Source organism: Zonotrichia albicollis, chromosome 23 (assembly GCF_047830755.1).
Source record: "Zonotrichia albicollis isolate bZonAlb1 chromosome 23, bZonAlb1.hap1, whole genome shotgun sequence".
In the NCBI taxonomy this organism is placed as follows: Eukaryota; Metazoa; Chordata; class Aves; order Passeriformes; family Passerellidae; genus Zonotrichia; species Zonotrichia albicollis.
This window is the reverse complement of record NC_133841.1, coordinates 1395195-1420253: the sequence shown is the minus strand read 5'-3', so window position 1 is coordinate 1420253 and position 25059 is coordinate 1395195. Positions and strand designations below refer to the sequence as shown.

The window sequence follows — 25059 nt, the reverse complement described above, 5'->3', positions numbered from 1 at the left end:
GCACGTTCACATGTTGGGCAGGATCATGTCCAATTTAGCAGCACATTGAGCAATGAGGGCTGGGTCTGCTCATAAACCCACCCATCTCCTGCATCACCCAGTGCCAGGGGCCCACCCCACAGCCCAGGAGGCTTCCAGGCAGTGCAGAGCCCTGGGGTTACTGGGATCTTTGGTTACAGACGTGGTTTGGACACGGGGCAGTTAGTTCTGTCCATGGCAGGCATGTCCAGGACTCGTTAGGGTTCATTTTTGGGTTAAGGGGTTAAATGACAGCACGTCCCCAATGGCTATGTGACAGCAGCGTGGCTGCAGATAGCATTGGTGATTAGTGTAACAACATGCCACTAAAATCAGGATTATTACAGAGCATTCAAAGTGTGAAGGTACTCACACTGCCTCCGCCCGGGATGTGTTTGATATTATCCTTTGAGCCACACCTGGATTGAACGCTGCTAAAGTCCAGCTTCTTATTAATTATCTGCACCTTTGGTAGCCAGAAAAGAGTCATTGCACGTCACCAATAGCTATCTGCTGGCAGGGACACTGCAGATAGCATTGGCAGTTCAGTGTACACAACATGCCAGTTATCATCAGCACTAAGATAGAGCATTGAAAGTGTGAAGGTACTCACACTGCCTCCGCCCGGGATGTGTTTGATATTATCCTTTGAGCCACACTTGGATTGAACGCTGCTAAAGTCCAGCTTCTTATTAATTATCTGCACCTTTAGTAGCCAGAAAAGAGCGTGAGAAACAACATGACCATCTGCAGCTTGACCATGTGTTACAGCCCTAAAACCAGGAACCTGCCTTCCAATGCCAGCAGCAAAAAGGAAAACCTAAATCACTGCCTTGCTGCACAGATTTGTCTGTTGCTGGGCTGGAAAGGGAAGGTGGAGGTGGGCAGGTCATAGCTCCAGACTGGACAGGCTGGGGAGTGCTGCAGCCCTGGGTCCCAGGCTAAACACCAGCAAACAGCTCAGCCTGGATCCTTCCACTGAACAGAGCAGGGAATCAATGGGCAGCACAGCAAACCCACTGGGAGGCAGGGCTGGGGCACCAGCAGGGCCCAGAGACCCCAGCAGGGCCCAGAGACAGCCCCTGCACAGCCAGTGGAATGACCAGGGATGGAGCTGAGAGAAAAACGCCTGCCCAGCTCCAGCTCCATGCCAGGCAGCACAATCCCCTTCTGGGCCAGGCACACCCAGCCTTGGGCAAACAGAATTAATCCTGGGGAGCAGGAGCTGAGTGCCCAGCACTGGGAGAGGACACCCAGCTCTGCTCTGCACTCACACTCCCTCCACAGCTGCAAAGAGAAAGCCAGAAATGCTGCCAGGGATGCAGCCCCAGGTCCCATCCCAGGGATGCAGCCCCAGGACAAGGATGCAGCCCCAGCACAGGGATGCAGCCCCATTCAAGGGATGCAGCTCCATGCCAGGGATGCAGCCCCAGACCAGGGATGCAGCTCCATGCCAAGGAGGCAGCTCCATCCCAGGGATGCAGCCCCATTCAAGGGATGCAGCTCCATGCCAGGGATGCAGCCCCAGACCAGGGATGCAGCTCCATGCCAGGGATGCAGCTCCATGCCAGGGATGCAGCCCCACCCCAGTGCTGTGGCACATTCCTAACCAGTCCCTGGTGGCTGGGAAGGGCTGGGGCCACATGGGCACCACTGTTAGCACATTCTGCAGCCCCAGAGCCTTCCCTGCACGCTGATCTCTGTGCTCACAAAGCTGCCTCCACCCAGGGCCTGTTTCCCCCCTGGCTGTGTCGGGAGCTGCCCTGGAGCCACCTCAGGCACCTGAGCAGCTCCTCCAGACAGCCCCAGGGTGGAGACAACCCCTGCTCCTGCCCCACACAGCCTGGAGTGCCTTCACAGCCCCCAGAGCTGTAAATGCAGGTGACAAACCACAGGTCTCAGCCTGTGAGAGCCCCCAGCAGTGTCACCTTCCCGAGGGCTGGGCAGGCTCCTGGGCTCCATCCAGCATCCCAGCCCCAGCCTGCTCTGCCAGGAGAGCTCCCTGCAGTGCCCAGGCTCTCCAGCACGGAGCACCATGGCTGTTGGTGTGTGCCTCCAGCAGGATTGTCCCAGTTTACACCAACTAATCCGCAAATCAGGGCCCAGCTGTGCCAGAGCCACGCGGGGTGATGCAGCCACAGCACGAGTGCTCAGACATGCAGCAGCACAGCAGAGACCCAGCCTGGCTGTTCCTCTGCCTGCCCAGCCTGGAATCTGCACAGAGAGCAGGCTCCAAACCCATTTCTGATCAATGCCTGGGATCAGCCCCTTCTGCTCCAGCTGCAGCCTTTCTGCTGGGAGCACTCTGCAGAATCCCCAGCAGAGCATCCAGCCATTGTCCCCTGCAAAGAGCAAGGGATTGTCCCAAATTCAGCTGTCCTTACTCTTTCAGCAGCAGCAACAACCAGAGAGGCAGAGAGGGGGGAAAAAAAGCAACTTGTAAAAGCTGGATTTAAAAAGAACAAGCATATAATTTAACTGTTTTCCAGTAAACAAGGGTTCCTTCTAAAATCCCTGGAGAACAGAGTTTGTGGGGGTGGGAAGAAAAACCCATGTCTTGTGCTAAGTGGGCAGGAGGGCTGAGCCCCCCCAAAAAGGACTCTGCGCTCATGTGCTGCTGCCTCATGACCAAGAGCCCTGCCCAGGCTCCAGAGCCCCCCTGGATGGTGGCACAGAGCCAGTGAATTGCCAGCCACGGTGGGAAATGCCTGGCAAGGCCATGGAGAAGCAGGCTGCCATTTCCCAGGATGCAGAGGAGCCAGCCCAAAGCCTCCCCCCCATGCCAAAGGGGAGCATCCAGAGCCACCGAGGTAGCTGCTCACACAAAGTGCCATGCACAGCACTCAGGGGACATTTGTTGTGGCTCTGCAAGGTCTGCAGCCAGGCAGTGCCACCCCAAGGACAGGCAGTGCCACCCCAAGGACACGCAGTGCCACCCCAGGACAGGCAGTGCCACCCTTAGAACAGGCAGTGCCACCCTCAGGACAGGCAGTGTCACCCTTAGAACAGGCAGTGTCACCCTCAGGACAGGAAGTGCCACCTTAGGACAGGCAGTGCCATCCCAGGACAGCCAATGCCACCCTTAGAACAGGCAGTGTCACCCTCAGGACAGGCAGTGTCACCCTCAGGACAGGCAGTGCCACCCCAGGACAGGCAGTGCCACCCCAGGACAGGCAGTGCCACCTTAGGACAGGCAGTGCCACCCTTAGGACAGGTAGTGCCACCCTCAGGACAGGCAGTGTCACCCTCAGGACAGGCAGTGTCCCCTGCCAGGCTTGCAGAATTTAACCCAAGACACTCATTCCCAAGCCCAGAGGTCACTTTGCTCATTAAACAACTTTTCGGGGAGTATTGAAAGGATAAAGTGCCACCAGTTCTGGCAGTGCCACCCTGCACTGTGTAGCACAACACAACCCCAAACCTTGCCAACAGAGCTGGATCCAAAACCCCAATGTGGGCAAAATGAGGGGTCTGAGCCCGAGACCCTCAGAAGGAGCAGACAGACCCTCCTGTGCCCTGCTGCGGGCACAGGGTGGCACTCACAAACACAGCCCTGACCCTGCCACCCCTCAGGGCTGCAGCTCACAGCCTGCTGGGCACTGGCACCGCCAGGGAATGCCATTCCCCCATGAGATCCTCACCATGAGCTCTCCATGAGCTGAGCAAGGAATTGCAGGCCAAGCTGAACAAGGAATTCCAACCCCAAAAACCCTTCCAGGTGGAGCGGAGCCATGCTGGAGCCCTGCCCATGCCCATGCCCAGTGCTGCAGCTCCAGGGAGGCCGTGCCAGCCCAGAGGGAGGCTCCAGCACACGCTGTCCCCCCCAGAGCAGGAGCAGAGCCCGTGTTTTTACCTTGCCACCTCCGGGCTGGTGCTTCAGGTTGTCGGTGGAGCCGATTTTGGACTTGACGTTTTTCAGGTCGGGCATGGGCGCGGCGGCAGGCGGGACGCGGGTCTTGGCCGAGGCCGGCGACTTGGGGGGCGTGCGGACCACTGCCACCTTCTTGGGCTCCCTGGCTGGTGGGGTGGGCAGAGAGGGGGTGCGGGAACGGCTGCCCGGAGTCCCGGGGGAGCCGGGGCTGCTGTAACCGCTTCTGTCTCCGGACTTGGGCTGCTCACCTGCAGTTTGCACAGAGCACGGCCCCGGTCAGGACCCCTCCCCTGCTGCCCCTGGGGGGCTGCTCTGCCTCGTCCCAGAGCCCACCCAACAGCCCAGCGCAGGGGGAGGCTGCTGGCTGCGCTCTCTGCTACTCCGTTTTGAAGGCAAAAACTGCGATTCAAAGGCAATTTCCTAATTATCCCAGAAGGAAGATGGTCTCCACTGCCTGGATCGTCAGTAAGACTCCCCACCCAAGCGTGGCACGGACAAAAGACACTCAGAACCACTTTTCTATTAGAAATTTGGAAGCGCTTTCACAAAATTATGTTCTGCAATTAACTAAGGCTGATCGCTGAGCAGCTTAGCCCTGTCCCCAGTTTGAAAAGGAAATGAAAGAAAAAAAGAAGACCCTTAAACATCACCTTTCTCAGTCTTTGCTGCTGCAGGAGGTGGCTTTTTCTGCTCCTTTCTGCCTGTTTAGTGAATGAGAAAGATGCTTAAACATAATAAAGCTGGAAAATTAATTGATTTAAGGTTTTATGCAGCTCTGGTTAAGTATGAAATATATGTATACATCCAGTGAAATGCACCATTTTAATGGAAATTCACAATGCCTGATGCTTTCTGGGGTTTTCTTCTCTGAGCATAATGGGCTAATCTCCATTCCTGTAATCGAAGAATTGATCCTCTTGCCCCTGCTCTTTGCGAATATCATCAGAGAGAAAACGAGCAGATGGATTAAAAAAAAAATGGAGCTGCCTAAATCTTCCAAATTTGAGGAAATCCCACGGGACAAAGCAATGGCCTCTGCTACACACCGGAGACTGCAGGAGCACAGGCACTGAGGGAGGGCTGGGTTTGCCATGGACCCCTGGCACTGCCCAGCAGCAGCACCCAGCGCCCGGCACGCGCTGCCACCGTCACCTACCGGAGCTGGGAGGGGTCTTGGGGGCCGTGGGGGTCTTGGCCGGGATGCGGGTGGCGTTGGTGGAGTTCCGCTGCGCCTGCCCCGCGCGCGCCGCGCCCGTCTTGGAGCCACCGCGCCCCTCCGGGCCCTGCGGACACAGCGCGGTCAGCGACAGGGTGGCACCCCTGGGATCAGTCAGGGACAGGGTGACACCCCTGGGATCAGAGACAGGGACAGGGTGGCACCCCTGGGATCAGAGAGCCAGGGACAGGGTGACACCCCTGGGATCAGAGACAGGGACAGGGTGACACCCGTCAATGAGAGAGACAGGGACAGGGTGACACCCCTGGGATCAATCAGGGACAGGGTGGCACCCCTGGGATCAGTCAGGGACAGGGTGGCACCCCTGGGATCAGAGACAGGGACAGGGTGGCACCCCTGGGATCAGTCAGGGACAGGGTGGCACCCCTGGGATCCGTCAGGGACAGGGTGACACCTCTGGGATCAGAGAGCGACAGGGTGGCACCCCTGGTTATCAGAGACAGGGACAGGGTGACACCCGTCAATGAGAGAGACAGGGACAGGGTGGCACCCCTGGGATCAGTCAGGGACAGGGTGGCACCCCTGGGATCAATCAGGGACAGGGTGGCACCCCTGGGGACACAGCGGGGGTCAGGGACAGGGTGGCACCCTGGGATCAGTCAGGGACAGGGTGACACCCGTCAATGAGAGAGACAGGGACAGAGTGACACCTGCCAGTGAGATAGCCAGGGATGGGCTGGCACCCCTCAATCAGAGCCAGGGACAGGCTGACACCCCTGGGGACACAGCAGGACATCAGGGACAGGGTGACACACCCCCGTCAGAGAGCCAAGGATGGGCTGGCACCTCTGGAATCAGAGAGCCAGGGACAGGCTGGCACCCCTCCCACTTTTCCTTGGGATTCCCCACACCTGGAATGTGCCTGTTGACACCTTGTGTCCCAAACCCACAGGCAGGGCACAGGAAAGGCTGTGAGCCCTTGGCTTTAGCTATGCCATGCACTGCACCCTCACACCTGGCTTGGCCACACCTCTGCTCTTTGAATTTCATCCTTTGGTTTTCCCCGTTCTGCCAAAATTTTGTACAGAAGATAAATTCTGTATTTATGTATTTATGTATGTAATGTAACACAAGTATGTAAAAATACAGCATCTGTGACTGGCACAGGGTGCCCAGAGCAGGATCCCTGGCAGTGCCCAAGGCCAGATGGGACAGGGCTTGGAGCACCCTGGGACAGTGGGAGGTGCCCCTGCCATGGCAGGGCTGGCACTGGATGAGATTTAAGCTCATTTCTGACCCAAACCATGCCAGGTTCTGTGTGACCTGCGCCCCCTGTGCTTCCCCATGGGTGTGTGGATGTGTCTGAATGGCATAAAGGGAAAAACCTCAGGCTCTGTTCACCCTGCAGGATTGGCCATGGAATGTGCAGCACCTGCAGCTCTGGCACAGCTCCAACCCACCTGTGAAACACACACAGAGCTGCCAAAGGAAGGGCACAAAGGGGCAGGGCAATGGGGGCACACCTGCAGCACGGAGCCCTTTGTGTGCTGTGCCCTCCCAGCACCAAACCCGGCTGCAGGGAGCACATTCCCCTCTCCAGGGACAGCGAAGGGCCTGCAGCAGCCAGGAATGCCAGGAACGCCTCCAGGTGCTGCCCTGGCCTCTGGCCCAGCCCAGCCCCTTACCTTGGCTCTGCTTTCCTGCATTCCTGTGCTGGCAGGCCGGGGGGTGGCAGGACAGGCTCGTTGGGAGGCACTGGCAGGGCTGTTGGGTGCTTTGGAGGCACTGGCAGGGCTGTTGGGTGGTTTGGAGGCACTGGCAGGGCTGCAGGGTGCTGCTTTCAGAGGGGCTGCGTGCTGGATGGGGGCAGTGGAGCCACAGGGGTTGGCAGGGCAAGGTGAGGATTTCTTGGACGTGGAAATGAAATGAAATAAAATGGGAAAAAAAACCAAAAAAAAAAAAAAAAAAGAAAATCAGCATGGCAGGGAAATAAAATGGGATCGGCGACATTAAATGGGATTAGAAGGTGCAATACAGAGCTGGGCGTGGGGCAGGGACTGCCAGGGCTGTACACAGAGAAATAACCAATTTCAGTGTTAGAAAGTGATTCTGTTCCTCATCTTTAACTCTTCACCCGCTGCATTTCCCCTCAGCTTGTCCATTATCCCACCCAGGCACTAACCAGGATAATGGGCAGCTGAGCTAAACCTCCTCCAAATTACCAGTGTGACAGATATTGTTTAACTTCTGGGATTTACCCATTACTAAACTCTGTTCCTCACCCACAACACAACACAGCATCTTTTTGGGGTTATCCTGGGCAAGCCAGGAGCTGGATTTGATGATTCTTGTGGATCCCTTCCAACTCAGGATATTCTATAATCTGGATTATTTAATTTAATGTTTTAATTCCATGTTTTGCTCTTTTCACAGTTATGCCTGTCCCCAGTGCAGTTTTGAGCAAGGTCAGCTGCTGCTTTTCAGCCCTGGGCTGATAAAATGCTTTCTCCAACCCCCCCCCCCCCAGGCCCATGAGCCACGTGCTTGGTTCAGATTTGGATCATTTCCTCACCCTCAAAGAACCCATGGATTGCACCATCCAAACCCAGGGGAGGGAAACAAAAATAAAAACAAATTTATTGTTTGAAACAAATGGAAAAATGGAACATAATGGGGAGGTTTCCTGAGAGGCAGGAGGGCAGGAGAGGAGCCAGAACATGGACAGGTGTCACCCCTGGTTTTGGTTTTTAGCTTACCTTGGGTTTCTTTTCATCAGCTTCGGTCCCTTCCTTGTCAACACGACCTGACAGATGGAAACACACAGTTACACCTCCTGGGACTGGTCAGAAACTCCAGACCCTGCTGGGGGTGTTCTCTGTCCCTCAATACTGGTCTCAGAGATGTGACAGTGCCACCGCCTGCTGCAGAAACCCCTGCACACCACATTCCTCCTGAGCCAGCAGATGATGCTGTGTTAGTCAGCACTGGGGACCAGACACGCCAGGGAGGTTTGTGAGGGAGAATTCCGCCCAGATTTCCACCCAGCTCCTGCAGGATCCATCCAGTTCAGCACACAAAGTTCCCTCCAACCCTCTGGAACACCCACTTGTTCTAACAATTACATAAACAGAGACCCAAACTGGAGGAAGCCCCAGTCCAGCAGCGCTGTGATCTCATTTAAGGGGTTCTTCAGTTGGTGTTGCAGAGCACTTTTACCCCTGGCTGCTGTTAATTCCCATCTCTCCTGGCAGGCTGCTCTCTGCCTCCCAGCACCGTGCCCCTTCCACCTGGCTCAGCCTAATCAGGAGATCAGGAATGGGGAGGGGATGAAGTTTGTACTCCGAGGCACTCACAACAAAGCCATTTTCACCCCCATCTTCAACTAATTGGGAGGAGAAGCTGCTGGTGTTCTCCCCAGTGCTGGGAAACTCATCCTGGGGGATCAGCCCTTTCCTGATGACATGAATGCTGTTAATCCAGCCCTGACCCCTCCCAAATTCAGCTGAACCGGAGCCAAGCAGCCACCAAGCATCTCTGCCTTTAAGGGAATACCATTAAATAATTGAACTTTTCCTCCTGAATCAGAGGCTGGCTGGCTCTGGGCAGTGCCTCCCCACCCTGCTGTGGTGCCAGGCTCCAGTGCAAGCCATGCCAGTGCCTGCAGCACACGAGGGAAGCTGCACGCTGCAGATCCCACAGGGAACAAGGAGAAATGAGTGATGAGCTCTGGCTCCAGGGGAAAAAGCTCCATCCACAATTCCTGCCTGAGCCCCAAGCCCAGCAGCATCCCCAGGCCAATGGGAGCAGCCAAGCCAGCCTGTGGGATGTGTGGAGCTGGGGGAAAAGGCAGAGCTGCCCCCAGGACCTGCCCTGGAGAGCCAGGGCTGAGGTACAACAGGTGAGACACCAGCACGTCGTGTCCTGCTGCCCTGGCTCCTCACCACAGCTCCCAGTAACCTGACTGGGACATTCCTGAACCCAGAGAGGTGGAGGACACAAAGGAAAGGTCTAAGGGATGCTCAAGCACTGAGTGGTGAGCTCAAAGCTCTACCCAAGGCTGCCCTCCCAGCCCCACACAGTGTTCCAATGCCTCACAGGCAGCTCCTGCTGGGCCCCCAGAGCCAGCACTGAGCTGGCACACCCAGGGACACCCATCCACAGCTGGGGTGGCAGCAGGATGCTTTGGAAGAGCAATGGACATGCCTGGCAGTGGGAAAAGGCCCTGCTGCCTCCAGCAGCAGTCAGCAGTGATATTCAAGGGGAAAAGTACAAGAAACAGGAGCAGCGTGGGAGCTTTTCCATGGTTAGACCTGCCATCCTTGCCTGTTTTCCTCCTCCCTCCTCTTTAGGGAAGCCAGTCCCAAGAGTTACTGGAGCAGACATGCAAACCAGATGGCACGTGTCCTGCTGGAACAAGCTGCACACGCCAGGTGAGCCCCACGCCACCATGCCAGAGCCACGTCCGCGTCCTCCTCTTCTCAGGTGGGACTTAAGGCGCCCACCCAACAGATCCAAGGGAATCAAAACAAAAAAACAGGTGAAAAAAGCATGATTAGGGACACGGCAGCACCATGCAAGGCACGGGGAACCGCAGCACAGGGGTCTGTCAATCCAGGCCAGGATTGAGTGAGGAGGGAGGGCAGGCAGGGAGCAGCAGCGCTCTGGGTCAGTCACAGCTCCAGGCCAGCTCCAAGCAGCAGCAGCAGCAGCCCCGGTGGCAGCACTGCAGTGCTGGAGCACACACCTTTGAGCAGAGGGACACGGCTGCCCTTGTCCGTGGCAATCCCAGCCGGCTTCCTCCGGGGTGACCGGCGGGCCCCCGAGGCTGGCACAGCCTCTCCCAGGGCAGCACCTTCATCCTTCACACCATCTTCTGCCTCAGCAGCGAGTTTGGCCGTTTCCAGCACAGGCCCAGAGTCTTCTCCCTCCCTGGGCTCAGCCTCTTTTTGGGGGGCACTTCCAGAAGGCTCTGGCAGGGGGGTGTCTGCACCTCCTTCTCCCCCCAGCAGCTCTCGCTTCTCCTCTTGGTCCTCTCCTGCTTTATGTGACTCAGCTTCGCCCACAAGTGCCTCTCCTGGGGTGTCTCTGAGGACACCTTTGGACTTGTTTTCTTCATCAGATTCTTCATGAGTCTCCTGGGCAGCTGCTGGCCATGAGCCCTTTTCAGGTCCCGGAGAAACGCGCTGATCCACGAGGGAAGGCAAACCCTGCCCAGGAGTTTCATCAACATCCCGCTCCTCATCCCTCTGCCGTCCACCAGAACCTTCCTTGATGGTGGCTCTGGCACACAAAGGTCCATCCTTGAGGTCACCTGTGCCTCCTGCTCCTGCCAGGCCCAGCTCTGGCTCTGCACTGCTGCCTCCAGAGCCTTGGTACATGTCCAGGGGGATGGGGATGGTGACCTCGATCCTGGTGGGAGCTGCTGCTGGAGCCTTGGCTTCACGGGGCAGGGGCGGCTGCTGAGGGCCCAGCCCCTGCTCTGGGGGCTGGCTGGCACCTTTCTCTGCCTCTCCCACACGCTCCTGAGGGCCAGGCTGGAGCTTGGCACAGCTCGGCTCGCCCGGAGCTGGAGACGTGGGGTGTGAAGCATGGGCAAGAAATTAGCACAGGCATGTCAAACATCACAGAACGGGAGAGATTCAGCATTTCCACTGGCAACCAAGGGTAAAAGAGAGTCCCACCCCGCCCCACTGAACAGACAGCTCACTCCTGGAGTGGCTTTTGCCTTTAGAGAGCTCTGATCCCCACGGGAATCAGGAACAGCACCTGAGATCAGACTCCTGCTGGGTTCACCCTGCACTCCTTGAGCTGGTTGAGCTGTAGTGGTTTCCAGAAGACAGAACATTCCCATTTTCCCCAAAACCACCACTGGGCCATCAGTCTGGTGGTCAGTGCCCATCTCTTCCTGCCCCAAGGGCCAGAGCTCTGCCCTCCCTCCTGACCTCACAGAGCCTGCTGGCCTCCCCTCCCCTTGGGAGATGCTCAGACACACCCAGCCCTGGCTTCAGGGCTCAAACCAGCTCTGCCCTGCCCTTGGATCATTCCCACGGCCCAGGAGCTTGGGAAGGGCACTCCCATGCCCTGCCAGAGCAGGGCAAGGACTGGGGAGAAGAACGTGGCTGCAGCCACAGGGTCACAGCAGTTTGGGACCCCTGAGAGCTCCAGTGCTGCTCTCTGCCATCACTTGGGCTGGGTGACATTCGAACCCCAGAACCTGAGGCCACAAAGGCAAAGATTTGTCTGATTCTCTTTTCTTTTATGGTGTGTATGTGTGTGAAAGAGGGGATTCTGTTCTGTCACTGCTCTGTGTGTGACACAGACCTTTACAATCCCACCCCACAACTGCTGCAGGAAGCCACGTCTTCAAATTGAGCTGGAGCTTTTCTATTGGAAACCCTTTCAGCTGAAGGAAAGATGCCCTGAGCAATGGAGGATTCACCTGGGTACATTGCTTTGGAGCCACCAGCCCTGGAAGAATGTGCCTCTTGCATTATGAGCTGGTTCAGCTTCAAGGACTCTTTTTTTGAGCACTGATCAGGTAAAGAGCCTAAATCAGAGCCCTGAGATCACAACTGTGGCTTTGGCAGATTAACAAACAAGACGGAAACAAGAAAAGATGAAGTCAAGACCGACTTGGTCTTTCATCAGTGTCCTTCCTAATTAAAGAGAATATCACAGTTAAGTGAAATAACCAACCCAAGACCTTGTATGTGACAGCTGAAAGATGCCAGGACAAGGCAGAAAGGGCTTGGTAAAAACCTGGTGAGAAACAGCACTAAAACCAGGGCAGAGAGAACTTCAACCCCTCCACTAACAATCCTGATTTCTTTTTTATAACGGTGCCACTATTTCATATTTAGAAGAGCCTACAGTCCAAAAACCACTGGCCAGGCAAGCAAAGGTTTTATTCTAATTGCAGGGAGCAGAGTGCACAGAATTGTGCTCATCTCTGTGTGGAAAGCAACAACAACCTGAATTCTGCCCTGAGCTGAGAAGGCAAAACCTATTTATTCTGTAAAAGACATGGATGTCTAAGTGCACTAATGGAGCCATGAAGAGGAAAGACACTGCTCAACTGCATTTGTTGTGTTTGCTGCACAGCAAACTGCTTCACAAAGTGGCTTTTGAGTAAGATTTTAAGCAGCACAATAAATCAGTGCTGTGGGGTGCAGTGCAGGCAGGACAGAAACAGCACAGGGACTCTCAGCCCCTAAGTCGTCCCCATGGAATCAAACCAGCACTGGGGGCTTTGGGAAAACCAATTTTCCACCAAGTCTGAACTGAGGGGAGTCAAGAGAAACTTTCCAGGTAGCCAAATGGTCCCTGGGTGGTTTTCAGCCCTTCCAAGCAGACACAAAATGAATGCTGTGAGAACAGAACAGAACAGAACACTCACTGCCCACTAGGCCTGCCTTCCTCACCCACATTCCCCAAGACTGGGATGAGGAGAAAACTCCCTTAATGTTGAAGCCAGGGTATGAGTGAGCAGATTTGAGTCCTGTTTTACTCTAGAAAGTCACAGTAATTAAACAATTTGCTGGTTTCATGTGGGAGAACAGGGCCTGCACTGCCTCTGCTCAATCTGAGCAGCTCCTCTGGCCCCAGCACATCCCAGCTCTGTCCATCAGCTTTCCCAGCCTGGAGAGCACACTGGTTTTACAGCTGGACAAACAAACACCGTGACTTTGACCATCTGAGAGGGAAATGTGGTGTATGAGGAGCTGGAATGAGTGTGCTGGAACATCCCAGGCGTGCATGGCCCTGCTCTGCCAGGAGCAGGCAGAACTGCACAGCTGCAGAGCAGGGCACAGCATTTCCTCACAGAACAGAGCCCCCAAGGCACCACCAACCAGCTGCACACGTGGGCAGCGCCAGCTGGTGCCAGGGGCAGACAATTCACCCACCTTGAGTGGCATCTCCTGCAGCGTGGTCCTCCAGGTTGGGAGTGGCTCCCACGCCCGCCTCCTCAGCTGCTCCCAGGCCGGAGAGAGAAGGGGAAAAACATGATCAAAACAAGAGTTAAGGTGAAGTGCGTGGAGGATGAATGTGCCTGCCTGCTGAGGCTGCCCTGCAGAAGGAGCAGGATCTCTGCTGTACCACAGAAAGGAGCAGGATCTCTGCTGTACCACAGGAAAGGAAGTCTCCCCACACCGACGGTGGATCTGGGTAGCTCTGTTCAGCCCCTGCTCTACAGAGCAGAGCAGTGTTTCACCAGCTTCCACATCCTAAATGGCAGGTTAGCACAAGCTCTTCCAGGCAGAAAACAGGCTGTTAAGGAGCAAGGAAACTCGTGGATGCACATCCTCTTCTACCCTCACCTGGCCTTTACATGGCCAGCAGCACTCCTGTGAATGTCTCTTACCTGAGCTCACCTTCTTGGTGTCTGTGACCCACCTGTGAACCCTGCCAAGGCTGTGTGAGACCAGTAATTCCAAGCCTGACACAAAGCTAGAGAAATCCTGAACTTCAGCACTACAGGTGCATCAGAGAAGCGTGGTTTTCTTCACAATGATGATGGTTTGTCTCCACCAGCATTTTTTTCAGTATATTCTATGGCTACTTTCAAACTAGCTTAAACAGTGATATTGGTATGCCACAGTTCTCCAGTCACACTAGCACTTCCTCTGGTTTCCCCATTATTTTCCAAGCAGTTCAGGATACACTGGGACAGTCAGATCTTGCACCAGAGCCCCCATGTTACAGCCCAGGGCTCTGCCAGCAGCTCAGGGACTGGATGCAGCACAGAAATTTCACTGCTGTGAGTTTGTTTCAGTGCTTGGCACTGGCAGAAGCCCTTTCCTACCTGCTGCTTTTCTCAGGTCCTGTCTGATGCTTCCACTGGCTATGGCACAGGGGACACGTCCCCATTTCTCACACAGACCTGCCCTCCCGGATCCTGCTCTCCCACACACAGTCCCTCCCTGCTCTGCCTCTGGAAGGCCCATCCTTCCCTGGAAAACCAGGGAAAACCAGGCCCAGGTGCAGTGAGTGCCCACAGGGCTGAATCAGTCCCTTCACTCCCTCTGCATTACCCTCAACAGCGCTGCTGCAGTGGCCTGGTTTTCACCTGCCACTCCAAAGACACCACGGGGCTGGGCAGAGCCCAGGAGCTGCAGGACAGGCACCCAGGGGCTGCTGGCACAGCAGCAACCCAGAACTGCAGGTGGGAGCCTGGAGGTGGGAGCCAGAGCCACCACAGAGCCACCAGGCAGAAGGATGGTCAGATGTGGAGCAGAGGAAGAGAGAAGAAAAGGCTGCGAGCTCCCCGAGGATGGGGAAGGCAAGAGGACAGCTCTGAGTGAGGAATGCTCTGCAGAAGAAGGAAGCAGCACTGGGAGCAGCGTCCCTGTGAGAGGTTTGGTGGTGCTGTCTCACAGCACCGACCAGGCCAGCTCTCTGCTCTGCCTGCAGCAAGAGATGAAGCTGCACCTTGGTCTCCCTCACCTGTGGTTCCTTCTGGGATCTCCCCGTGCTGTTCCGCACCACCCTGCTCCTCGTGGTCTCCTTCCTCCACTAAAGGTGCTGTGGCATCTGAAAAACAACACAGCTTTCACACAGCTGCTGAGGGGCAAAGCCCTCTGGAGGCCAGGACGGGCCTGAAGAGCTTTCTGCTGCTCAGAGAAGCACTCAGAGCTGGTGGAGGGAACAACTGAGCATGGCACAGCAAAGGCAGAGCCACGGGGACACCGTGAGCTGCCCCCTGGCACACAGCGTGCCACAATGTTCTCCCTAGGCTTCTGAAGGATTTTTGGCCTTTTTGTCCAGAAATCCAGCACTGAGAGCAGCCCCTGGTGCACAGCAATGCTGCATGGAGACACGGCTGGGCTGGAGCAGGACAGAACACCTCCCCTGACTGCACCATGCAGCCCAGGATGGCTGCACCGTGCTCTGGGACACAGGGACACCCAGCTCCCCCTGGCTGCTCGTCCTGGCAGCCCCACTCCAACTGCAAAGCAGGATAACATCCCCTCCTGCACCAGATGGGTTCTGTGTCCTGATTTCCTGAGGCACTTTCCCAACAATCACTCAGCCCACGCCTCCAGTGGGACAGGGCTGGGACTGCTCAGCATTTCTGCCCAGCTTTCATTCCTTTCAGAATAATTCTGCCAGCTAAAGCCTCTACCTCACCTCTTCAAAGGCAGATTCTTGGGATTAAAGCAGCAAAAAGTGAAGGTAATTACAACAGTGAGCAAGTCTCTGGAATGAGAGCCTTTCTACCCACGAGGCACTCAGGACCTGGGGAGCACAGTGACACAGAGCTGTGTCACTCCACACAGGACTGCACTGCCAGGGCCTTGCAGAGCCCCTGCAAAGGCTGCAGGACACAAACCACCAGCATCTTCCTGAGAACAAGTCACCTTTCTGCTTTCCAGCCCCCTCTGCACCTCATCCACCTCCTTCAAACACCACTGGTGATGAGACAACAAAGGGGATTCTCCTCCTGAGAAACCCCACCAGGACACGGCACGGGGACTCTGTGGTGAGGTTGACCACGACCCCATCCATGGTGGTTCCCCAGCAGAAAGTCAAAGAGCTCCCACCTTCCGTAGTTGGGGTGCTCTTAGCGTCAGAAGTTTCAGAAACAGGCTCATCCGATCCATCATCGACTGGTATCTGAAGGGGATAGCCTGGAAAACATTCAAATACTTACAACAAGTCCTTGGCTACCACCTGGGGCCTGGGGTTACCAACTCTCATTGCCCAGAGCCACAGCTGCAAGAAGCTGCAGCTGGAGAGTGAAAACCACCTGAGCTTAAAGCAAGCAAAGCGTGAAAATGCCAACCAAAAGCACCAGGGTGACCACCAAAAGGAACAAAAGGAAACAAAAGAAAAGCCCGGTGAACCGGGCAGGCAGAAACAGCAAAGCATGGCACAAGCAGGCAAGGAGATCTCAGCAACATAAGAGGAAAGATGTGCAGCTTCTGAGCCTCTGTTGTCCTCTCCCTCCCTCCCAGAGCAGGCTGAGCACTGCCAGGACTGCAAACCAGCCCGTGGGTGTGACAGGGCTGGAGCAGGACAACGTTCTGTGCCAAGAAACGGTGGCAAAAGTCCTCTGGAAGAGCAGGGCAAGAGGCACAAGTCTCCCTTCAGCAAGGGTGCGGGCAAATCAAATAATGAGAGCTGGGAAAAGTGATGTGGGGAAGAAGAAGCGAAGTCCCTGGGAGCCTGTGGCGTGTGAGACAAGCTGAGAGGAGCTGTCGGACCGCAGTGCTGCAGAGCCAGGATGAATGGAGGCTCTGGATGCTCTCCAGGACAGAGGCCATCCATTTATCAGGCCAAAGAGGCGTCCAAAGCACCTCAAGAAAAGGAAATTAAGATGATGTTTACATGGAGCATAGCCAGGAGTGAGTCCCACCAGGTTTGCTGGCAGTGAGGGTTTCCAAGCTCAGCTGTGGAGCACAGTGGAATGAGAAAGGAAAAACTTCTGAAGGAATGCAGGTCTGAAATATGGTGAGGAAGACTCTGGCATGGCCCCCACTCCCAGAGCTCCCTGTTCAGCTGTCCCCAGGTCCCTGTGCAGGTGAGGAAAGCAGGCAGCAAGCTGTGACCCCAAATAAGTGACCCCAAATAAATCACCCCAAATAAAACCAGTGCTGCGTTTCCTGAGCAAACTGAGGAGTGGACACAAACACACACTCGCAAAGCTGCAGCAGTGGGATTCCCCCCTAGGCTGGGCTCCATGGACAGTGAGATCCACGAGCAGCATTCTGCCATCACTGTGCATGTTGGAGCACCTTGTGGGCTCCCTGTGGTGCCCTGGCTGAGCCTCAGTGTCCTTCCAAGGTCCCCTCACACCACCAGGGTGTTCTCCCTCTCCCTCCTTGGCCCAGGCAGGTCCTTCAGCACCTCCTGGACGTGCTCACCTGATGAGAAGTGTTTTTCCTGGCCAGGTGCGTGATCCTCCATCATGGTGGTGTCCTGAGGCTGCTCTGCCACCTCTCAGCAAAGGTACCTGAAAAGGGAGAGTAAAAACTGACACCCATTAGGCAAAACCTGACCCAAGAGGAGCCAAGGGAAGGTCTGAGCAGTCCTGCACAAGCAGAAGCACGTGTCAGTCACTGCATCCCTCACAGCACACACAGAGTCAGCTCCTGCCAGCTGCATTCAGGTTCCAGGAGTATTCAAGATGTGCCAAGCAAAACGAGCACCCTGGTGCACCCAGGACGGTGCTCTGGCACAGCTCTGCCCCTGAGAGCAGCAGGGTAAGTGCTGGCTGACTCCTGTGCACGCTCCAAACTCTGCATTTCCCAGTTTAACCCGTCTGCCAAGAGCTGGGTTTGCTGGTGAGGGGTGATGCTGCTGTGGGAGGGGACCCTTCCATCCCTGTGGGCACACCAGCAGGGATACACAGCTACCACAACACACCCATCACCTTAAAAACCACCCAAAAGTGACAAATGGGGGGACACCAGGACTGTCCAGAGATGGATTTCGGACTCTTTGGGGACAGGGTCTGGCTCAGCTGTGGCTGTGAGGGGACAGCACAGCCCCTGCTCTAACCCCAAACCCCTCCTGCAGGGCTCAGAGAGCCCCAGCACAGCACAGAGCAAAGCAAACAGGTCAGGGGTGGGAGCAGGAAGGTGCCAAACCTCCCAGCCATCGATCTGCAAAAGGAAATGAAACCTCCAACAACCATTATCTGCCCCCGGCGCAGGGTGCTCTGTGCTGGATGGACAGACAGAGCTTTTAGCTAAGAGCTGGTTAATTACAGCCACTGGCAGTGATTAATAATCAGCTATTAGAGTGATCACATGCTCAGCAGTGGAGCTCAGGTTTCCAGCAGCAAGGAGGAAACTTGTGGTTTTGTCTGCTGGCAATAAATTAACTGCATGTATGGAACCACACAAGGGCCAGTAACCAGATCTCTCACCCGGCTTTTTTTAAGCCTTAGCAAGATGACTCTGCAATTTAATTACTGCCTTAGAGAGCTACAAAGCCATTGGACAGGACTGGAGAACCAAGGCTGCGCTGCAATGAAATCACCCATAAAAATGGAGGTATAAAACAAGAAAGAATTAAGTATCTAATTTTTGCTCTAATTGGTGGGCCCTAATTTTTTGGACATATGGCTGCCAAGTGCTGAAAGGATCATATGGATTATATCCAGGCCTCATTTTGCTGATGCTTGATATTATTTACAGCACTGAAATACTAAAACATTGCAATTCTCCTGGGCATGCAGGGCTGCAGCCTGGGGGAAACATTGCAATTCTCTATGGCTGCAGCCCAGGGAAAACCCTGCACTTCTCTTGGGCATGCAGGGCTGCATCCTGGGGATGTCCTTGCACTTCTCCAGGACATGCAGGGCTGCAGCCTGGGGATGCCCTTGCATTTCTCCTGGGCATGCAGGGCTGAAATCTGGGGGAAACCTTGCACTTCTCCTGGGCATGGAACCTGGGGAAGTCCTTGCACCTCTCCAGGACATGCAGGGCTGCAGCCTGGGGGTGTCCTTGCATTTCTGGGCATGCAGGGCTGCAGCCCTGGCGCTGTGGTTCAGGGCTGGTGTCCCCTGCCTGCCCTGGCCAGCCAGTGCCAGGGCTCTGCAGCACCAAGGCAGGGCCAGGGCAGTGCAGAGCAGCTGGGATGCTGCTCCCTGCCTGTGCTGCTCAGGGCCAGCCCCCACTCCCACCATGGCACGGCACAATGCGGCTCGGGAGGATGCTGACATTAATTTTTCAGAGACGATCTGAGAGGAAGAGCTGCCTCCCTGTTACAGGGGAAGAAAACATGACTGAGAGCACGCAGGTCCATCACTGAAACACTCAAAGCCAGCTGCAGCCCAGGGAACGCCCCAGTGCCCCTTCCTTCAGACACAGAGGCCTGGATGGCTCTGGAGAGCAGAAACATCTCCCAGCAGATGGAGCACAGCATCCTATGCTGCTCCTGAGAGCCCCCCGTGCCCCAGCCACCCTCAGAGGGGAGCAAAACCACCTCCAGCTGGCACGGGAGGGAGGGAAAGCCTCAGCTTGGCCTTGGGTTTTCACTCAGGTAATGAACTCCTATGACCAAAGGGAATTTATATCTTACTGAAATTCTAAATTCCAATTCTCAAAGATGGACTGAAAATTCTGAAAGAAGCCCACAGTGATAATCCTCTTTGTTTTTCCTTTTGAGTGGGGGAAGGGGAAATCCTTCTCGGAGAAAAACATAACATCAAGGGGGAAAAAAAAAAATATTCTAAAATATTCTTAAAAATGTAAAACCAGCCCCGCCTTGAAGCAACGGCTCAGTGATGCATAATTAGAGCAAAGAAAGCTGCACAGAGATAAACTTGAACAGCACCCTCCTCGTGGCAGATAAAGCACAAACCCTCCAAAGAACCTTATCCATCCCCAGCAGAACCATTCTCCTTAACCAGGGACACTATCTAAAAAGCAACAGCCCATCCCATAATTAACAGCTCCTCCACACCTCACATTTTCCAGACTTCCTGGTGTTGGAAGGAACCTCAAAGCCCATCCAGTGCCACTCTGCCATGGCAGGGACACTTCCACTGTCCCAGATGCTCCCAGCCCCAATGTCCAGCCTGGCCTTGGGCACTGCCAGGGATGCAGGGGCAGCCCCAGCTGTGCCAGGGCCTGCCCACCCTCACAGGGGAGAAAATCCTCCTAAAATCTACTCCAAACTATCTCAGTTTGAATCCATTCCCTTGTCCCATCACTGCAAGTGCTTGGAAATATTTCCCAATATTCCCATTTCTCATAGATGTTGGAAGGCCACAATTAGCCCAGCCCAAAGCTGCTCTCGGTCCCCAGCCCCACATCCAGATTGCAGCAGCAATTCCTGCCCTGCACCAACGAGGCAGCAGGGCTGGGCACAGCCAGGACATCCCAGAAGAGCCCTGGGGAACCCAAAACCCCCACACAAAGCCTCCAGCACCCTCAGAGCCCAAACTCTCAACCCTTGGGCACAAAGTGGGAGGGAGATAAAGCCCAGGCTGCAGACAAGGTGAGCCCAAGGTGCCCCATGGAGGAGAGGGCAGATCCAGGAGCACCCAATCCGTGCCAGGCACCACCAGCCCTGGCACAAAGGAAGGGGGCACAGCCCCCCAGAGCCCCTCAGTGGGCACAGCACAGGGGACACAGCCAGGACTGTCCCCAAGCAGGGCAGGGACAGTCCCAGGATCACAAGGCTGGACCAGGGGCTCGATTTACACAGCCCAGCCCAAAATAAACCCGGCCTTGGCAGAGCTGCCTGCGGGTGCTGCAGGGGCCCCGGGGCAGGAAAATACAGGAAAATACAGGAAAAGGAAAGGAAATTTCAGCAGCAGGAGGGTGAAACACCCGGGGAGATGCTGGCTGGAATTGCACACTCTGGGACTCACCACTGCCCCACCAAGCAGCTCCACCCCTCATGCAGCCACAAAAGACCCTCAAAATACCAAAAAAATACCCTCAAAATACCCAAAAAATACCCACAAAATGTCCACAAAATACCTTCAAAATACCCCCCAAAAATATCCAAAAAATACCCAAAACCCACCAAAAAATACCCACAAAATACCCACAAAATACCCAAAAAATACCCACAAAAAACTGACAAAATATCCACAAAATGTCCACAAAATACCCACAAAATATCTTCAAAATACCCCCCAAAAATACCCCCAAAAAAACCCCAAAAACACCCAAAACTCACCCAAAAAATACCCACAAAATACCCAAAAAATACCCCAAAAAAACCCGACAAAATACCCACAAAACACCCAAGTGATCACCCAGGTAACTCCCAAGCAGCTCCACCCCTCATGGAGCCACAAAATACCCACAAAAACCTGATAAAATGTCCATAAAATATCCACAAAATACCCACAAAATACCCAAGTGATCACCCAGGTAACTCCCAAGCCTCTAGGCTATTGTCTCCTGCTCAGCATCTTCCTTCCCCATTATTTAATCAGAAGGGGCACAAAGCACTCGCTCTTGTTGTCAAAAATGAAGATTCAACAAACACCAGCTAAGCTAAGTTACCTCTGAAAGGTGATCAAACACAAACAGGGCTTTAGAAAAGCTTCATTCCGTCTGAATTACATAATTAAAACAGAGTGACAGCACCGTGAAACAACATCGGCCTGAAAGGCTGTTCATAATTCATAAGCAACTTCCTTTTCATCTCCTTTGTGCTCTTCTCCAAGTACTGTTCTTCCCAGAAGCTGACAGAGGAAGGAATATGGACGATGATCTCATTAATTGCAGGCACTAATATGCAGTGAGCTGAGAAATTACATGGAATTTCAGGATATCTACTCAAGAGGATGGAAAACTTCTTTTAGGTTCAAAGACAAATAATGCCTGTTGGAGCAATAGGACAGAGCTGCAAAAGAAATTGTTTCAAAATTGCATGTTTTCGTTTTGCTTTTTGCTTTTAATAGTTATTATAGTTTAGAGTTATTATAGTTTAAGTATATATATATAGTTATTTATATAGTTATTATAGTTTAAGTAGCTCCTTGGAGGTGTGAAACTTTTGCCCCTTTGTCCAGGGGCTGGACACTTTACATGGAGACACGAGATGGTTTTTGGGCTCACAGCAGAACAGCTTTTGGGGCACAGGAGTCTCACCACAGCAGCATGGACACCCATTTCCTTCTCCTGTCATTCCATTCCCCCAACACAGCCTTTGCAAATCAGAGCTGCTCACAGCCCAGAGCCCGGCCAGGGTCACCACGGGGGTCTCCAGAGCAGCCTCGTGGCCAGAGCAAAGCCAAGGAACACTCACTCACATGCTGGTAAGTTCCTCAGGGCTGCTGAGCATTAAACTAACAGAATTTGCCATCCCAAATCAGCTTAGGCCCAGTTCAGCAGCTGCCTCGGGGCAGGGTAGCAATTAGAGACCAGATTATCCAGCACAAAACCCCAGCCCACGGCCTGAGCTGCAGGACAGGGGAATGGGTTTGTCTGCACGTCCCCTCTGTGCCCCAATGAAACAGCTGTGACCTGCTCCACCTTCACCCAAAGCCTGAGCATCTCCATTTCCACCTGCAGCATCTCCTGGCATTAAATGCATCTTCCTTCCCTCATCTTCCACCCCTTCCTTATTTCCTTCTCATTTCTGGCCTGGTTGACCTCACCAACCTTTCCTCCAGCCTTCCCCGTGAGCTCTCAGAGGGCATTTCAGGGAGGTGCTGGCACTCCGGATCACCCAGCTCATTCCACAACACGATGCAAAAATCAGGCTGCCCCTAAGTCCCCTAAGTTTAGGTAGATTAGAGCTCTGCTCAGCAGGGCTTACGTGGCAGCACAAAAGGAGGCAGCAGCAGTTTTAAAGCAGCCCCGTGCGCTCAGCAGGCTCTCTGCAGAGAGGGGAGAGAAGCCTCTTTGGCAGGGATTTGCCAGGCTCTGCCTGAGGATTTCTTCTTCCCACCCCCTGCTACAGCATCCTGCAGCTCCACCGAGCCCCGAGATGGTCGATGGGGGGATAAATTCCTCCTCCCCAAAATCCTGCTTGCTTGGGAAGCCTTTAAGCAGTTGAACACGTAGAGCGGATCAGAGAGAAGGCAGATCTTATTTAGCAGCTAATTCCCTTTGACTCTTCCCATCCCAGCCTGCTGCAAACCAGAGCCTCCCGCTGCTGCTGCCGCAGGTTTAAGGCAGGCTCGACAGCCCTGGGGCTTGTAGCAGCCATTATTCACTGAACAGAAAGTGCTGGAAGGCTGATATATTCCCCAGCACTGCCTTCCCAAGGCTGTGGCTGCAACACCAGGCACCGCCACACACTGCTGCCCCAGCCACCAAAAGGGATGGGGAGAAGGAAAAGAGGTTCCCAAAAAATGTCCCTGGAGTTTGAATGAATTGAGGCAATGGATGGCACAGCAGCTGCTCTGCCCCATCGAGTGCCTGCTTTGCCCTGGCTGGCAAACAACACCGTGAGGAGGCAGGAATGGCTTTAGGAGAGATTGCACTGCCTGAAGGGAGGAAAGCAGACAAGCACCCATCCCCGCTGGCTGACACTGCCACACTCCCCTGGTGGCTCACTGGCACTGTCACGGGTGTGCCCAGGATGGGCAGCAGAGGACAGAGCTGCTGGCAGAGCACTCTGGGGACATGCAGGGCTCACCTGCTCTGGGGACAACTGCCACCTCACAAACACAGGGCAGCTCCTGTGGCCAGCAGGGTCTCATGGCTATCACCATCTTCCTCATTAACATGAGGCCAGAAACAAGCTGACAGAACTTATTTCATGCTCCAGTGGGTACCAAACCAGCTCCCAAGGCGGGGCCAGGCTGGTGGATTCAGAGCACCCCCATCTCCCCCAGTACAGCCCATCTGGGAGGGCACTGAGCACTGCTACACCCATCCTGAGCTCCCTGACACATAATTCAGCCAATCAAGGAGCTGAGAAATGACCCAAAAGTCACTCTGTCCGTGAGATACACAGGGAACAGCCTCACAGGACCACGGGTGAAACGGTCTGCATTGGACTGCAAAAACTGCCAGGCCACTGCTGTGCCAGCACCAGCCACCGCCCAGCTGCACCTGAGCCCCACCAGGTTCTGCCTCAGGCTTGGAAAGACATTGTGAGACACAAGGTGTGTGTTTATTGCTTACTTTGATCTCAGCTGCTCCCCTTTCTTTGATTTCACAGTGCTGACAGCGTTTGCTGCGCCCTGACAGAAGTTCTGTGAATATTCAATGCTGCCACATTAATGAAGATATTAAATATGAAAGATTCTTCATGCCACAGCTCCAGCCTAGTGAGCAATCCCAGCCAGAGCAGATGAGACACAACCAGGAGAGCCTTGTGGCCACTGATGTCGCAGGAGATTTTCTCAGGGCCAGGAAAACATTCTCCATGGATTGGGCCATCATATGTGAAGTTATTTTTGAGCTGTTTCAGCACATGGATAGAAAATAAAACGATGACAACGGCACCATCTGCTGCAGCTACTGTCACGCCACCATGGCTGGCATGGCTGTGGCAGCCACAGAAATCCTGTCCCAGGGGAGAAGCCAAGGTGAGGCTCCCCAGGGATCCCTGCCTTAATCCTGCAGGGTAAAATCCCTGCTTTCCTCCTGCAGGATCCAATTCCTGCTTTCCAATCCCTGCAGATCCAATCCCCGCCTTTCTCCTGCAGGGTAAAATCTCTGCTTTGCTCCTGCAGGGTAAAATCCCTGTCTTCCTCCTGGAGGGTTCAATCTCTGCTTTCCTCCTGCAGGATCCCATCCCTGCTTTCCAATCCCTGCAGGATTCCATCCCTGCTTTGCAATCACTGCAGGATCCCATCCCTGCTTTCCTCCTGCTTGATCCCATCCCAGCTTTCCCATCCCTGCAGGATCCCATCCCTGCTTTGCAATCACTGCAGGATCCCATCCCTGCTCTCCTCCTGCAGGATCCCATCCCAGCTTTCCCATCCCTGCAGGATCTCTTCCCTGCTTTACCCCTGCAGGATCCCATCCCAGCTATCCCATCCCTGCTTGATCCCATCCCTGCTTTCCTCCTGCAGGATTCCATCCCTGCTTTCCAATCCCTGCAGGGTTCCATCCCTGCTTTGCAATCACTGCAGGATCCCATCCCTGCTTTCCTCCTGCAGGATCCCATCCCTGCTTTCCCCCTGCAGGATCCCATCCCTGCTTTCCTCCTGCAGGATCCCATCCCTGCTTTCCTCCTGCAGGATCCAATCCCTGCTTTCCCCCTGCAGGATCCAATCCCAGCTTTCCCATCCCTGCAGGATCCCACCCCTGCTTTCCTCCTGCTTGATCCCATCCCTGCTTGATCCCATCCCAGCTTTCCCATCCCTACAGGATCCCATCCCTGCTTTCCTCCTGCTTGATCCCATCCCAGCTTTCCCATCCCTGCAGGATCCCACCCCTGCTTTCCTCCTGCAGGACCCAAGGCTGACTGCAGGAATGGGTTCCAGGGTGCTGTATCAGGGACACATCCCAGAGGAGCAGAGGGGAAGGACAGGGTGTCCAGCAGCAGAGCTGGAACAAACATTCCCAGCCTGGAACAGCCCAGTTCCAGCCTCCCCTACACTCCATGCACTGTCCTGATT

At 54.7% G+C, this 25059-nt stretch overlaps 1 protein-coding gene across 27 annotated transcripts in view; it reads right to left on the bottom strand.

Moving 5' to 3' along the window:
• MAPT (microtubule associated protein tau) overlaps positions 1 to 25059 on the bottom strand; it is a 42769-nt gene that overhangs the window by 7864 nt on the left and 9846 nt on the right. For 2 of the 27 annotated variants that reach the window (XM_074557674.1, XM_074557675.1), the window contains exons 2-13: positions 16931 to 17019; positions 15608 to 15694; positions 14511 to 14597; positions 12971 to 13036; positions 9811 to 10632; positions 7823 to 7869; positions 6752 to 6973; positions 5046 to 5172; positions 4540 to 4590; positions 3872 to 4137; positions 632 to 724; positions 392 to 484 (exon numbers count right to left, since the gene is read on the bottom strand). In XM_074557674.1, coding sequence (XP_074413775.1) covers positions 392 to 484; positions 632 to 724; positions 3872 to 4137; positions 4540 to 4590; positions 5046 to 5172; positions 6752 to 6973; positions 7823 to 7869; positions 9811 to 10632; positions 12971 to 13036; positions 14511 to 14597; positions 15608 to 15694; positions 16931 to 16976 — 2007 coding nt within the window. In that variant the 5' untranslated portion in view covers positions 16977 to 17019. The remainder of the gene's footprint in view (positions 1 to 391; positions 485 to 631; positions 725 to 3871; positions 4138 to 4539; positions 4591 to 5045; positions 5173 to 6751; positions 6974 to 7822; positions 7870 to 9810; positions 10633 to 12970; positions 13037 to 14510; positions 14598 to 15607; positions 15695 to 16930; positions 17020 to 25059) is intronic. The other 25 variants (XM_074557676.1, XM_074557680.1, XM_074557679.1 and 22 more) reach the window with 25 other exon arrangements.